The sequence below is a fragment of the Ochotona princeps genome, chromosome 2 (assembly GCF_030435755.1).
Source record: "Ochotona princeps isolate mOchPri1 chromosome 2, mOchPri1.hap1, whole genome shotgun sequence".
NCBI lineage: Eukaryota > Metazoa > Chordata > Mammalia > Lagomorpha > Ochotonidae > Ochotona > Ochotona princeps.
The window spans coordinates 142,870,094-142,882,804 of NC_080833.1; the positions used below are offsets into that span (position 1 = coordinate 142,870,094).

The window sequence follows — 12,711 nt, forward strand, 5'->3', positions numbered from 1 at the left end:
TTACAAACATGTACTTCACAGTGGAATTAGAAAGCAGCTGAGAGTTGCAGGTACGCAGATCTTTCGGCAGAAAAACTGCCAATACTATGCTGGTGCTTATGACGGAACTTGCTTAAAATCACAACATAAAACATGCTTTTATGTTAAAAGTAAACGTTATTTTTAAAAGACAGAAAGCTCAGCAGGTAATGCAGAGGGATAGAGAAGTATACTAAATGAGGCTTATAAATATTCACATAAAATTTCCTTATTTTGGTTCTAAGTGCAAATGTTTAATGTCAAATAAATACAACTGTTTTGCATAAACTTCATAAAAAAATCCTCTAAATCCAATTTGAGAAAAAAAATGCTGTTTTACTTTTGTCTGAACACAGACAACCTATTGTCATACACATAGTGCATGTGAACATACATATTTATACAGAATGCATAACTAGCAAGTGTGCGCAAATGGGCCCATCTTACACTTCACATGCATAAGTTTTGGTACTCTCTCCTACAGGATGGTAATACAGAGTGTCAGGTCATAGTGCGTATTCAGTGGACATAAAGTCAGGAAACCATCCCAGCAATTATTTACAATTTAATAAGTGACGATCAGCTCATTACAATGCAAAACTCTTCTTACATCATGACTGCTGACGCTTTGCGCATTGAGTGTTAAACTGGTAACCTGCAAAAGTTGGAGGTTTAAATTGGCATATATAAAAGTAACCAAAGGTTTCAAATGTGAGGAAAGAAGGGGTTTCTAGCATCAGCATTTACACTTTTCATAAGCATCACAGAAGTACAGGAAATAAAGTAATCTTTGAAAAAAAATGCTTTAAAAAACTGAGTGTACAGATAGCCTATAAGGCAAAACCCTAAGTTACGAGTGTATTCAACACTGGCAACTATGTTATGAGAGGTAATATTGAATTATATACACATACACTGTCAGTGAGCTATGATGACATCCGACTTCCTACCACAGCTTATTATACCACACAATAGAAGATACTCCTGTGGCTTTCTACCAAGGATCAGGGTAGTAAAAGAATTTAGCATCTTTCCCTTGGTTCAAAGTCTGAATATCTTTCTAGAGCAGAAACAACACTTTTGCTTGTCTGTAATCACTGCGGCTGCAATGCACCCGCTGCGGTGCCACCTGCCAGCAACTGCAGCACAGACGAAGCTGCATGCTCTGGAAGAAACTTCACTTAGTACTGAGGGTGTCTTTCAGCTGGGTTTAGCATTCTAAACAACATGGCTCCTGGCAGTCTGTGATGCTTGAGAAAGGCCCCGACGTGCCTCCTGCGCAGAGCAGGTGAAAGAGGCTCACCTGGACGACGGGAGTGAGGCTCTCCACACAATGTGCTGTTCCATACAGCTCTAAAAAGACATCCGTGTTTAGCTGCAATGACGGGGTCTACCCGAAAGCCAGATTTAAAACAAGAATCACAATAAACACATTCTTAGTAGATTAAGTACAATCACGACGCTGAGAGGCTCTGGGCCTGAGGCTGAACCAAGGTCAGCATGAAAACGCTACCATGGACAGGAATGTTGAGTCAGTTCTCCAGAGTGGTGTCAGCTGCGGCTCTCACAGGGCTTTCTGATGCCCATTTGCAGAAGGTTTGGTTGCTTCTGAATCCCTTGAAGTATTGGATAAGTGAAGCTTATGGAGTCCTGCAGAAAAGTTAAGAAAATGGTGAGAAATGATGCGCTGCTGAGTGCTCAAGCAAAGGCTCAGAGAGGAAGAGCAGCTCTACAGAGCACGCTGTGCTGCTGTGGCAGGCTGGCCGGCTCCGCTTGGGATTGCAGCTGCAGCTCCCCTGAGAACAGGGAAGAAACCGAAGACCTGCCAGGCGAGCAATCAATGCCCCTTTCTAGGACTTCCCATCAGGGTTGATCATAAAGGCCTGTCCCTTTGCAATTTAATGATGGCTTGGAAGAGGCACACCATGAGGCCAGGGAGGGGCCTGATGAGTTTGCACCAGAGCAAGTTTCTCCCTGTCCACAATCTTCCCTTTCCTTTCCCCTCCTCCTCTGACAGACATCCTAGGGAAAGTAAAAAATATTGATTCAATAGTTGTACACCAATCTTAACAATCCATTTTGCCTCTAATGGTCAAAGCACTAACACACATAAAGATCGTTAGCTTCAAACAAAGTTACATTGTACTACTTCAATCAAAACTGTTTAATAAATGACATCCAGAATTTCTAATGAAAACATCAGACTCCTCACAATTCATTTGTAACCAGCAAATATGGCAGCAGGAAGTGTGAATTTATCCAGATTACAGCTAACTGTCTTACAAACGAGGCTTTCACACCACAGACATCTGAGCAAGAGAGCTATCTGATTCCCACTTCATCATTTTGAAACTTCAGTATTATATTCAAAATTATCTTGTGCTTCAGCTAAAATAAAACGTTGCCTTTCCTTTCAGAATAATATTTCTTCAGCCACTTCTCACAAGGCATATTCAAAGTCAAACACCAAGGTTGGAAAGGCTTGACAGTGGGAAAAGGTTTATTGCCACTAACATAATTTAAGCCATCTGAAGAGTGAACCATCTAATAATGTTGTCTTTTGTGGTGGGTCAAAGCCACAATGGAGCATGAAGCACAAAGCATTCAATGGCATCATTTAGAAAAATGAACTACATTTCTCTTCTTTTCTAAAATGACACAGACTGGTAGTAGGATGCTGAGGGTAAAGCCATAGACTACACGCGGGCACTGCTGACGTCCTGCTGCTTCACTCCTGATCCAGCTCCCAGCTCATGGCACGGAAGGCAGAGGAAGATGGTCCAAGTGTTTGGGCAATGCCATTCACAAGGAAGACCAGAGAAGCTCCTGGTGCCAGCCTGGCCCAGCCCTGGCCACTGCACTCCTCAGTGGAGTGGATCAGCAAATGAAAGGTCTCTTGGTTTCTCACTCTCTGTATCGCTAACTTTCAAATAAAAAATAAACAAAAAAATACATAAAATGAAATGCCTCAAGTCCAAGGCAAGTTTCCCCTGGTGCTGTTAGAATATAAACCCTGAATGTGTTAAAATTAATGTGAAAATAAGTATGAAAAACTCACTTATATTTGAACCCTTTGGCTAAACATAACAATCGTTACAGTAATACTGACACAATGCACATAAAATCCAACATAATGAATCTTCTCTCTATAATCAATATTTTTATCATAAATTACTTGGTTTACAAGGGAACTAAAGTTCAACCTGATAATTATAAAATCCAAGTTTTGAGAAAAGCTTTAAGCATAAGATAGTAAAAGATATGATCACCCAAACACCAGGCGTTACCCAGTGTCATCCTCATTGGCTTCATCACAGTAAAGCAGCTAAAGTTGATTGTGTTCTTATGGTATACCATTTGCCATGCTAAGACTAAGACCATAACAAGAGCTGTTTCAGCTAACATTCGCAATGATTAAAAACATCCTTATTTCACGGATGAAGACATTAAGGTTAAGGGAATAATTTTACACAAAATCATAACCAAACTGTAGCTACCAGGTATCTGATGTGTGAGGTTAGATATGTTTCCAAAACTGCTTAGATGAAGACTTGACATGAATTCAATGACACATTCATTAAATAAATGAAAGACAGAAAGATACCAATAAACCTCAGGATTACCTAGGGCCTTGAAGAGTTCTTCTCGCACAGCTGAGGTGAATTTTCTGACCAAACATAATGTTGTCACAATAGCAAAAAGTAAATTGTAGGATAACACAATGTAGAAATTTCCCAGCCAATTAAACCTTCCAAAGTCTCCAAGCAGATCAAATCTAGTGATTCCTGTTAAAAATAAAAAAAAATAAATCTTAATAAAATCAGGTATGATTTTTTTTATAAAATCATGTACAAGAGTCAGATCAACTACCATGGACTTTTCCCCTTCTGTCTTGTAGAATGCTCTGATTTAAAATAGATAAGTGTTACTCTATTGGAACTACCTCAAACCAACCCGAGCCTATTTCACATACATGCCACCATCAACTGAAGGAATGCGCAGGGAGGTTAAGAATGAATCCAAGGGATGTATGCTTACATGAAATACAACCTTACAGGGTGTGCCTTAGGTGTTCCAGTTCCAGGCTCCTCTTCTGACCCCAGTTTCCTGACAACACGGATCTCAGTTGTGGGATGGGCGTGGAGGACACGAGGGACAACAGTGATCGCCAAGTGCTCGGGCTCGTGTCACTCACCGTGGACTGTGGGAATCCTGGACTGAGTTCTGGGTTCCCCGCCTTAGGGACTCACTGAGAGTATCTGGTGAGTGAACTGGCAGTTGGGAGATCTCTCTCTCTCTTCCTCTCAAATTAATTAAAACCCCCAAACGAAAGAGCTGAAGTTTCTACATTGTTTAAGGAACACAAGACACTGTACTGCTCACATGGGAGGACGTGGGACTGCAGGCCTGCCTGAAACAGGATGGCTGCAACCGACAGTAGGAGCAAGAATTGTCCTGAGAGACACCTGAGAACCTTCCACCAGCCTCACTGCTGCCTCCCTGGGAAAATGGGGAAACTGCGCCCTCCTTCCGTCAGGACCATGCTGGTGTGCCTCAGTGCTCCACAGCAAACACTGATGTCTCTGAACCAGCCAGGCCCTCCTGGCCGTTCCTCCTGTTTCTTTATAAGCTGTCATTTCCCTTTCTGAGTGAGTTACTATCATCACTTTGCACACCAGAATTAAGTTTGCGTGAACCATTCTTGTAATCCCCAAATCCACAGAAACATCTTACACAGACTTGATATTTACTATTTAAATGAATAAAGAGAGTTCATAATTTCCTTCCAAACACTGTTAATCTGAATTTAATGCTGTAGGCTTGTAGAGAGTAAGAGCAAAGCCAGAAACACAATAGAATTACATCACAAAGGCATTTAAGTTACTTCAACTCACCTAAATGCTTCCAAGTTTTTAAGTTATTATTATTTAAGAAGTAAAGGGGCAGAGACACAAAGCGAAGAGATTAGCATTAATTGGGCCAACTTCAGTTCCAGTCTCCACAACTGTAGAAATCACTGAGAGGGCCCCAGCAGCGTGGCCTAGTGGCTAAAGTCCTTGCCTTGAATGCGCCAGGATCCCATATAGGCGCCGGTTCTAATCCCGGCTGCTCCACTTCCCATCCAGCTCCCTGCTTGTGGCCTGGGAAAGCAGTCCAGGATGGCCCAAAGCTTTGGGACCCTGCCACCCGTGTGGGAGACCCAGAAGAGGTTCCAGGTTCCTGGCTTCGGATCGGCTCAGCTCCAGCCGTTGCAGCCACTTGGAGGGTGAATTGTCAGACAAAAGATCTTCCTCTCTGTCTCTCCTCTCTGTATATCTGACTTTGTAATGAAAATAAATAAATCTTAAAAAAAAAACAATCACTGAGAGTGCCTAGGGGTGTTGGCCAAGATGCCGAATACCAGAGTCTTCAGCAGCAGTTCCCACCGGGAGTCATCCCAGGTTACTGCTGACTGTCTGGGCATCAACGTACGCAAGGAGGTTGCTAAGAAATTCAACAACCAGGAGACCCATGTAGAAACAGGTGAAATTGTACATGTCTGGCTGTGCAGAATGGTAGGGTGAAGTCCACAACAATGCAAGGCAGCGTCTTATCACGGCCAATGTCTGCAAGATTGCCTTAGCCAAGTCACGACTGCGGCCGTCCATGCTTCTTCATTCCCGCCAGGTAAGAAGGAAAAGAGCTGGGCTCCTGTCTCAGTCAAGCCTACTGCATACATGATGTTATCAGATCATCAACATGGTCCTATGGCCTTCTCAAATTCAGTGGATAATTTGTTCTGCCAGCCAGATGTCCTGAAATGGATCAACAACATCTCCGAGTGGAGGAAGCGCACCACTGTCCCACCTGATGTAGTGGCACTGAGTGCCCTCCACTGCAGTCTGGTTGGATGTGGACTTTGTCTTGATTTCACAGAAGGCAATGCCAGTGAAGGGGACCACAGGGTGCTGGTGGGAGATGTGAAGGGTCAGGCAGCATCCTTGGACCTGACATGGCCGAGGCCTGTGGTGCAAACTTAACTCAGCTGGAAGCAGCATTGTTCACGCTATCTTAACTCAGAATCTTATCTGGCCCAGCAGCTATTTCTCGCATAGACAACGTGTGCTTTGAAGCAGTAGTCACCAAGACCACACAAGAGCAAGACAAAATACTGCTCCAAAATGCAGGAGACCAATCACCAAGATCCAGGCAGGAGCCATCAGAACACACAAAAGTTCTCCACTGCTTCATCTACCTTACAATAGTAATATCTAAACTCCGTCCCTTGTTTGGCCCTGGCATTGGAAGACACATTCAGTGGAAGGCCCAGCGTGCTCCAGTTCAGTTTTCTATATCCCATATCAGGTTTATTGGAGCTTCTAAAATTGGGAAAGACAGACTGAGATGATCTGCTGGTATTTCTCATTTGCCTTGTCTCATTTTGGCTCTCTGGACAAATCTGTTGTGACCCTTGCAGCTCTAAGTATAGCTCAGGTGCTGCAAGACCTCAGATCTTTGCAGGTGTTACGTACGGGTGTTGGGATATGATTGAGGATGCCCCGACTTCTTTGCATGTGAACATTTCAGACCTTTTAAAGGGCAGTAAGTGGAGGCTTAGAACAACTAGAGCAAAGCCAGTTTCAGCTCAGTGAGCTCTTGAACATCTATGCTACTTTACAACAGCCCTGGGTAACTGCACACCCAGTTCAGTAACTGAGCGGCCTGCAAGGAAGGCACAGGCAGTTCGGCCTGATAAACTGTTAGGTGGCGTCCAAGCCAGGTGGGACGGCACAGTGTTGCAAACGCTTCTCGGGAAGAAAAAGCATGCTCACTATCTTGCTTGACTATGTAGCTTGGATTCTTCTTTGTTATGTATTCCTTTAGATTTAACATTAACTTCAGCCATCTTTTCCCTCTTCCTGGCTGAATATATTGTGGGCACAAATAATCATCTTCTGGAAAGGAAGCTTGCCTCTTGATTTGTAACTGCTAACACTCACATGAGATAATCCCTACAGCTTAATCTTCCTTAGCCTACCACCACTGTGCTTGTAGGCCTTAGCTGGCATTGTAGTTTGACCGAGTGTGTCTGCCTGTGGGCAATAAACCCAGAAATGACACCAGTGATACAACTGAGTAGCAAGAACTTGAAAACAGTTATTACAACTACATTCCTTACACCTCAGAAAGATGCAATTTGCTAGACACATGAACACAATAAAACTGCCTGAAATCGATCTCCTAAAAAGGAAAGCTACAATTCAAGACAGGAAAAGTAGACCTGGTGGAATTAATGTCAGCTCAGACAATGCAAAGGAAGAAAAGAACTAAGAGCCAAAAAAGGTAAACAGAGCACCAGTAAATGTTCTATTAATTTCAAATGGCTGACTTATTTGTGATATCAAAATCAGAAAGATCAGATACAATATAAGATTTCTTGTCAAAAACGATGCACACAAAGGCAGGGCAACACTTACAATGTATTCAAGAAAAAAAAATCAATCTGAATTTTCATCCCCCCAAAAGTTCTCTCTCAAAAGCAAGGCAAAATAAAGGAATTTCACAAATACAAAAAACTGCATGAATTTGTCACCATCCATTCTGCTTTCAAGATTAGAGCATGTCCTTAAGGCAGAAGGATAAACATATGAAGAAAATCTGGAACTACACAAAGAAAGAGCAACAGAAGTGATCACTTTGTGGCTAACTACAAAAAAACAATAACTTTAAACTTTTAAAAATATCTTTAAAAGATCACTTTAGTTTAAAGCAAAACAAAGTCAACATATTGAAGAGCTGACAATACACATAGAAATAAAATCTGTGATGATACAGAATGAATCAACACAACGGTGTAGAAGATCACAGCTCCAACTTGTCTATACACCACTGACGCACCTCTCCTCAGTCCAAGTTCCCTTCATGGAGGGAGACGACAGCAGGAAGTCAGTGAGTGCCCTGCTTCCCCAGCCAGGCAGGGCAGTAGCTCAGAGATCCTCTAGTTCCACCCACTAGATTCCCAGAAGAATCAATTCAGCAGACATCTGAGGAGGACCAGAAACAAACGACAGTAAGATGTTCTCAATACCAGCCGAGGGGCCCATACCACCACTGTCACTAGCAGCCTGCTCCAAAACTTCCAGGTGACATTTTCTTCTAAAGAGCCATCAGAGACACTGCAATCTACAACATCTTTTGTCAATAATGATCCTAGCTGCCTAAGCCATCTGTATCCATTCCATCCTATCAACTAACCCTACTTCAGCCATCAGTGCAACAAGTACTCCTTCCTACTACCCAGCATGGCCAGTGGATATACTTGCAGCTAGTCCTGGCTCCAACCACCAGCAACAGATCTGACTACTGTATGCTTATTTTTTTTTTATTTTAATGGTTCCCTAGACCTCCTTTTTAAAAAAGATTTATTTATTTTTATTGGAAAGTCAGATATACAGAGAGGAAGAGAGACAGAGAAGATCTTCTCTCTGCTGATTCACTCCGCAAGTGGCTGCAAGGCTACAGCTAAGCCAATCTGAAGCCAGGAGCCAGGATCCTCTTCCAGGTCTCTCATGTGGGTACAGGGTCCCAAGGCTTTAGCTCACCCCCCACTGCTTTCCCAGGCCACAAGCAAGGAGCTGGATGGGAAGCAGGGCTGCTGGGACATGAATTGGTGCCCATATGGGATCCCAGTGTGCGCAAGGCAAGGACATTAGCCACTAGGCTACCACACCGGGTATACTACTGTGTGCTTATCGATGGCCAGCCTCCACTAAAAAATCTGGTCTCTGATGCTACAGCATATCCATCTGCAGCTGGCCCCAGCTCCTGCATACTCAGGTATGCTTGGTGTTAGCCCTAGAGGCACCCTGAGGATCCCAACAGGCCTTGCAGTTACAAAGTTCCACAAAAGATTTGACAACCAAGATACAAGGCTGCCTGGGCCAGCAAGCAACTAACCCCACCCCTCATACTCTGAGTGCCTGCACAGGCCTTCACTTGGCACTGCACATGCCACCATGCCTGCTACAACAAGGCATTCTCATATGCCCATCCAAGCAGTGCTCCCTTCATTTCCAAAGGTCAGGGACAGACAACCTTTTTCTTTTTGTCGAGGACCACTTAGGTAGCTATAACATTTACGGGCAAAAGAAAATTTAACTTTGAATCAGACTGCTACAGATCACTACATTTTGAGTCCTACCAGTGACTGCCTTGGCAGGGCCAGACCAAATGCTTCTGTGGGCATTATAGAATCCCATAGGCTCAACAATCCCTGCTCTGAAGCCACGGCAAACGTTTCTACCTTAGACAATATAGTCCATGAAGTCTGAGAGATTACTTTTTCTTCAACACAAGGATGTAAGCAACAGGGAAAACCACGGACACGTACAGTACACAAGGAACTAATTTCCACTCAAAGCAGAGAAATGGAGAGTTACGTACTGCCTGACAGTTCAAAATAAAATCTCAAAAGAAGCTCAGAACACTGCAACATACATATATAGTTTAATGAGTCTGGAAAAAAATCCAAGAACAAAATGAGAAGTTCGACAAAGAGCAAAAAGAGTTTCAAAAAATTCTGGAGTCAGGGAATATAACAGCTGATCAAAAAATTCAACAGACAGCTTTAAGGTCTGGTTAAGCAGAAGAATGCAAGAATTTGAAGACAAGTCATCTGAAATTATCTGTTTGCTAGAGGAAAAAAGTGTACGAGTACAGAAAGTCAAACAAACCAACTAGACCATTAAGGATATCTCAGGAGAAGAGAATGATAATGGGGCAGAAATAGTAAATAAATAAGTGGAGGCCAGCACAATGGCATCGTGGGTAAAGCCACCACCTACCACATCAGCAACCCATACGGGCACTGGCTCATGACCTGGCTGCTCCACTTTCGCTCCAGCTCCCTGCTAATGTGCCTGAGAAAGCAGCAAGAGATGCTGAGAGTGCCTGTGTCCCTGCCACCCACATGAGAGACGAGCATGGAGTTCCTGGCGTCAACCTGGCCTAACACTGGTGTTACCACCATTGCAGGAGTGTGCCAAACAATGTCAAAGTCTCCCTTCTCCACGCTTTTCGTTTGTCTCTCCTTCCCTCTCTGTATCTCTTCCTGTCTCTCTGCCTTCCAAATAATTCTTTCAAAAAGTTGTAAAAAAAAATAATGAAACAAAGCAGGAAAAAAAAAAACAGACAGAAAGAAAAGAGCTACAAAGCAGAGAACAACAAAATGGTAGAAGTAGCTCTTTCATTTTACATGTAAATGAATCAAATTCTCCAATCAAAAGGCATAGAGGAACTGAAGAAAAGCAAAAACAAACAAAACACACACAAAAGAAGAGCCAGCAAAATATTATCTATGAGAGACTCATTTTCTATATAGTGATACACATAGGATAAAAGTGATGGGAATGAGAAAAATATTTTTTGCTAATAGTAACTAATTGAAATGAGGTAGCTACATTTATACAAAGATACTTAAAATGCTTGTGAAAAAATAGAATCAAATGCTAAGTTTATTTATGCAAAATATTTTTAAATCAGTCTATATCAAGTTAGCTTCAAAAGATATATGAAAATGTATAGTATGAAAATAATACATGGTATATAAAATCTTTTTGAATGGAAATAAGCTTATCCTTTCATTTCCTTATACGATGTATATATATACATATATATATAAAACACTTCAGGTTAAAAGTTAAAGAAGTAAAAGAAGGATATGCTGATGGTGCATGTATCTCTTCATGTATGTGCCTGTGACTAATGTCAGAGTATCTAAATATATAAAACAAACATCGGCATTTCTTAAGAGAGAAGTTGACAGCAACAGAACAATATTTGGAGACTTGAATACTCTGCTTTCAAGACTGGAATGAGTTTCCAGGCAGAAAATCAAAAGGAAACATCTTAACTTGAACAATAGAACAGACCCAACAGACATATATACAATTTTCTACTCAACTGCAAAATCCTCACATTTTCTCAAGTGTACATAGAACATTCCATTGGGCAGATCATATGTCAAGGCACAAAGCAACTTTCAACACAGTAAGAAGCTCAGACCACAGTGAAATAAAACTAGAAATCATTGACAAAAAGGAAATAGAGAATTTCATAAAATGTGGAAATTAAATAAACACAAGTGAATAAAAATGAAACTTGGTATTGTAGCCACCGCTTGGGACACCCACAAACCTTATCAGTCCGGTTCAAGTCCTATGTACTCTGAGCTTCCAATCTAGCTTCCTGCTAATGTGCTTCAGAAGTCCAGGGGTGAGTTCCACGCCATCCACAACATGCCACCCAAGTGAGAGTGCCTGGTTCCCAGCTTCTACCTGGCCTCGCAAAGCATTTAGGGAGAAAACTGTCAAATGGAAGAGTTTTGTCTTTCTGTCTTTCCTGTCACTTTATCCTCCAAATGAAGAGGTTTTTTGGTTTTTGTTTAACATTTATTTATTTTCATTTGAAAGATTTACACAGAGAAGACACACACAGAAAGAGAAAGAGAGAGCTTCTATCCACTGATTCATTCCCCAAATGGCCGCAACAGGCAGAGATAAGCCAATCCAAAGCCAGGAGTCAGAAGATCCTCCAGGTCTCCAATGTGGATGCAGGGGCACCATTACTTGGGCCATCCTCCACTGCTTCCCCAAGCCATGAGTGGGGAGCTGGATCAGAAGGGGGCAGCCAGGACTCAAACCAGCACCCATACGGGATGTCGGTACTGCAGGCGAAGAATTAGCCTGCTAAACTACTGTACCAGCCTCCCAAATGAATAGTTTTAAAAATGGAATCAAAGGAATCATTAAAAAAGGGATTATAAGAAATATCTTTTGCCAAATGAAAATGAAATGAATCTTAAAATTCTGAAGGAGAGGATGGCTGTATGGTACAGCAGGTAAAACTACTTCCTGCAATGCCAGCATACCATACGTGGTGTCAGCTTGAATTCTGGTCACTCCACGATGATCCAGCTCCCAGTTAATGTGCCTGGGAAAGTAGCAGATGACGCAACTGCTTGGACCCCTGCCACCCAATGGGAGACCTAGGTGGAGTTCTGGATGCCTGGCTCTGGGCCAAACGAGCCTCAGTCATTTGGGGAGTAAACCAGAGAGGATAGAAAGTCACTGTCTCTCTTTCTCCCCTTCCTTCCTCTTTCTTTCAAATATATGCATATATATACGTATATACATTCATACAAAATTAAAAGCTGTTTATTTTAAAAAGGTAAAATTAACAACTCATTTTGTTCTAGTCTGAAGGTAATATAGTCATCTACATGAACTACACTATATGAATCTAATCACAAATTAAACCCCAGTGAAAGAGAACACAATTCAGGCAAGAGCCTTAAGTGATGACTTTCGGACATGTCAATGTACCAGCTATTCCAAAGCAGACAGTAGCAGTAACTTCCTACTCTCTCTAAACTAACTCTTCTGTGATGGACCCCACAGCATCTCTTAATCATGTTTTCTTAGTTGGGAAAGTAAATACTTCCTAAGTTTTCTTTTGGCTTCATGTTGAATTCTGTTTCCCCCACCCCAAAGAAATGAATTCCTGCTTAAAATCTACTTTATGAACTTCTTCTCACATTGAATTATTACAACAAGATCATATTCCCAGCTTTCTGCTTCAGACACTGTAAGTCTGTTTCACCCTTTTCAAAGCAAGATGGGGGAAAGAGGACAAACGTGAGGAAGGTGAGCAAGA

General features: G+C 42.1%; 1 protein-coding gene across 2 annotated transcripts in view; it reads right to left on the bottom strand.

Moving 5' to 3' along the window:
- Positions 1-333: 333 nt before the first annotated feature.
- The window catches only part of LMBR1 (limb development membrane protein 1), a 163,324-nt gene continuing 150,946 nt past the window's right edge, over positions 334-12,711 (bottom strand). For both annotated transcript variants that reach the window (XM_004597520.3, XM_058660648.1), the window contains 2 exons: positions 3,642-3,803; positions 334-1,668 (listed from right to left, as the gene is read on the bottom strand). In XM_004597520.3, the coding sequence (XP_004597577.2) occupies positions 1,583-1,668; positions 3,642-3,803 (248 nt within the window). In that variant the 3' untranslated portion in view covers positions 334-1,582. The remainder of the gene's footprint in view (positions 1,669-3,641; positions 3,804-12,711) is intronic.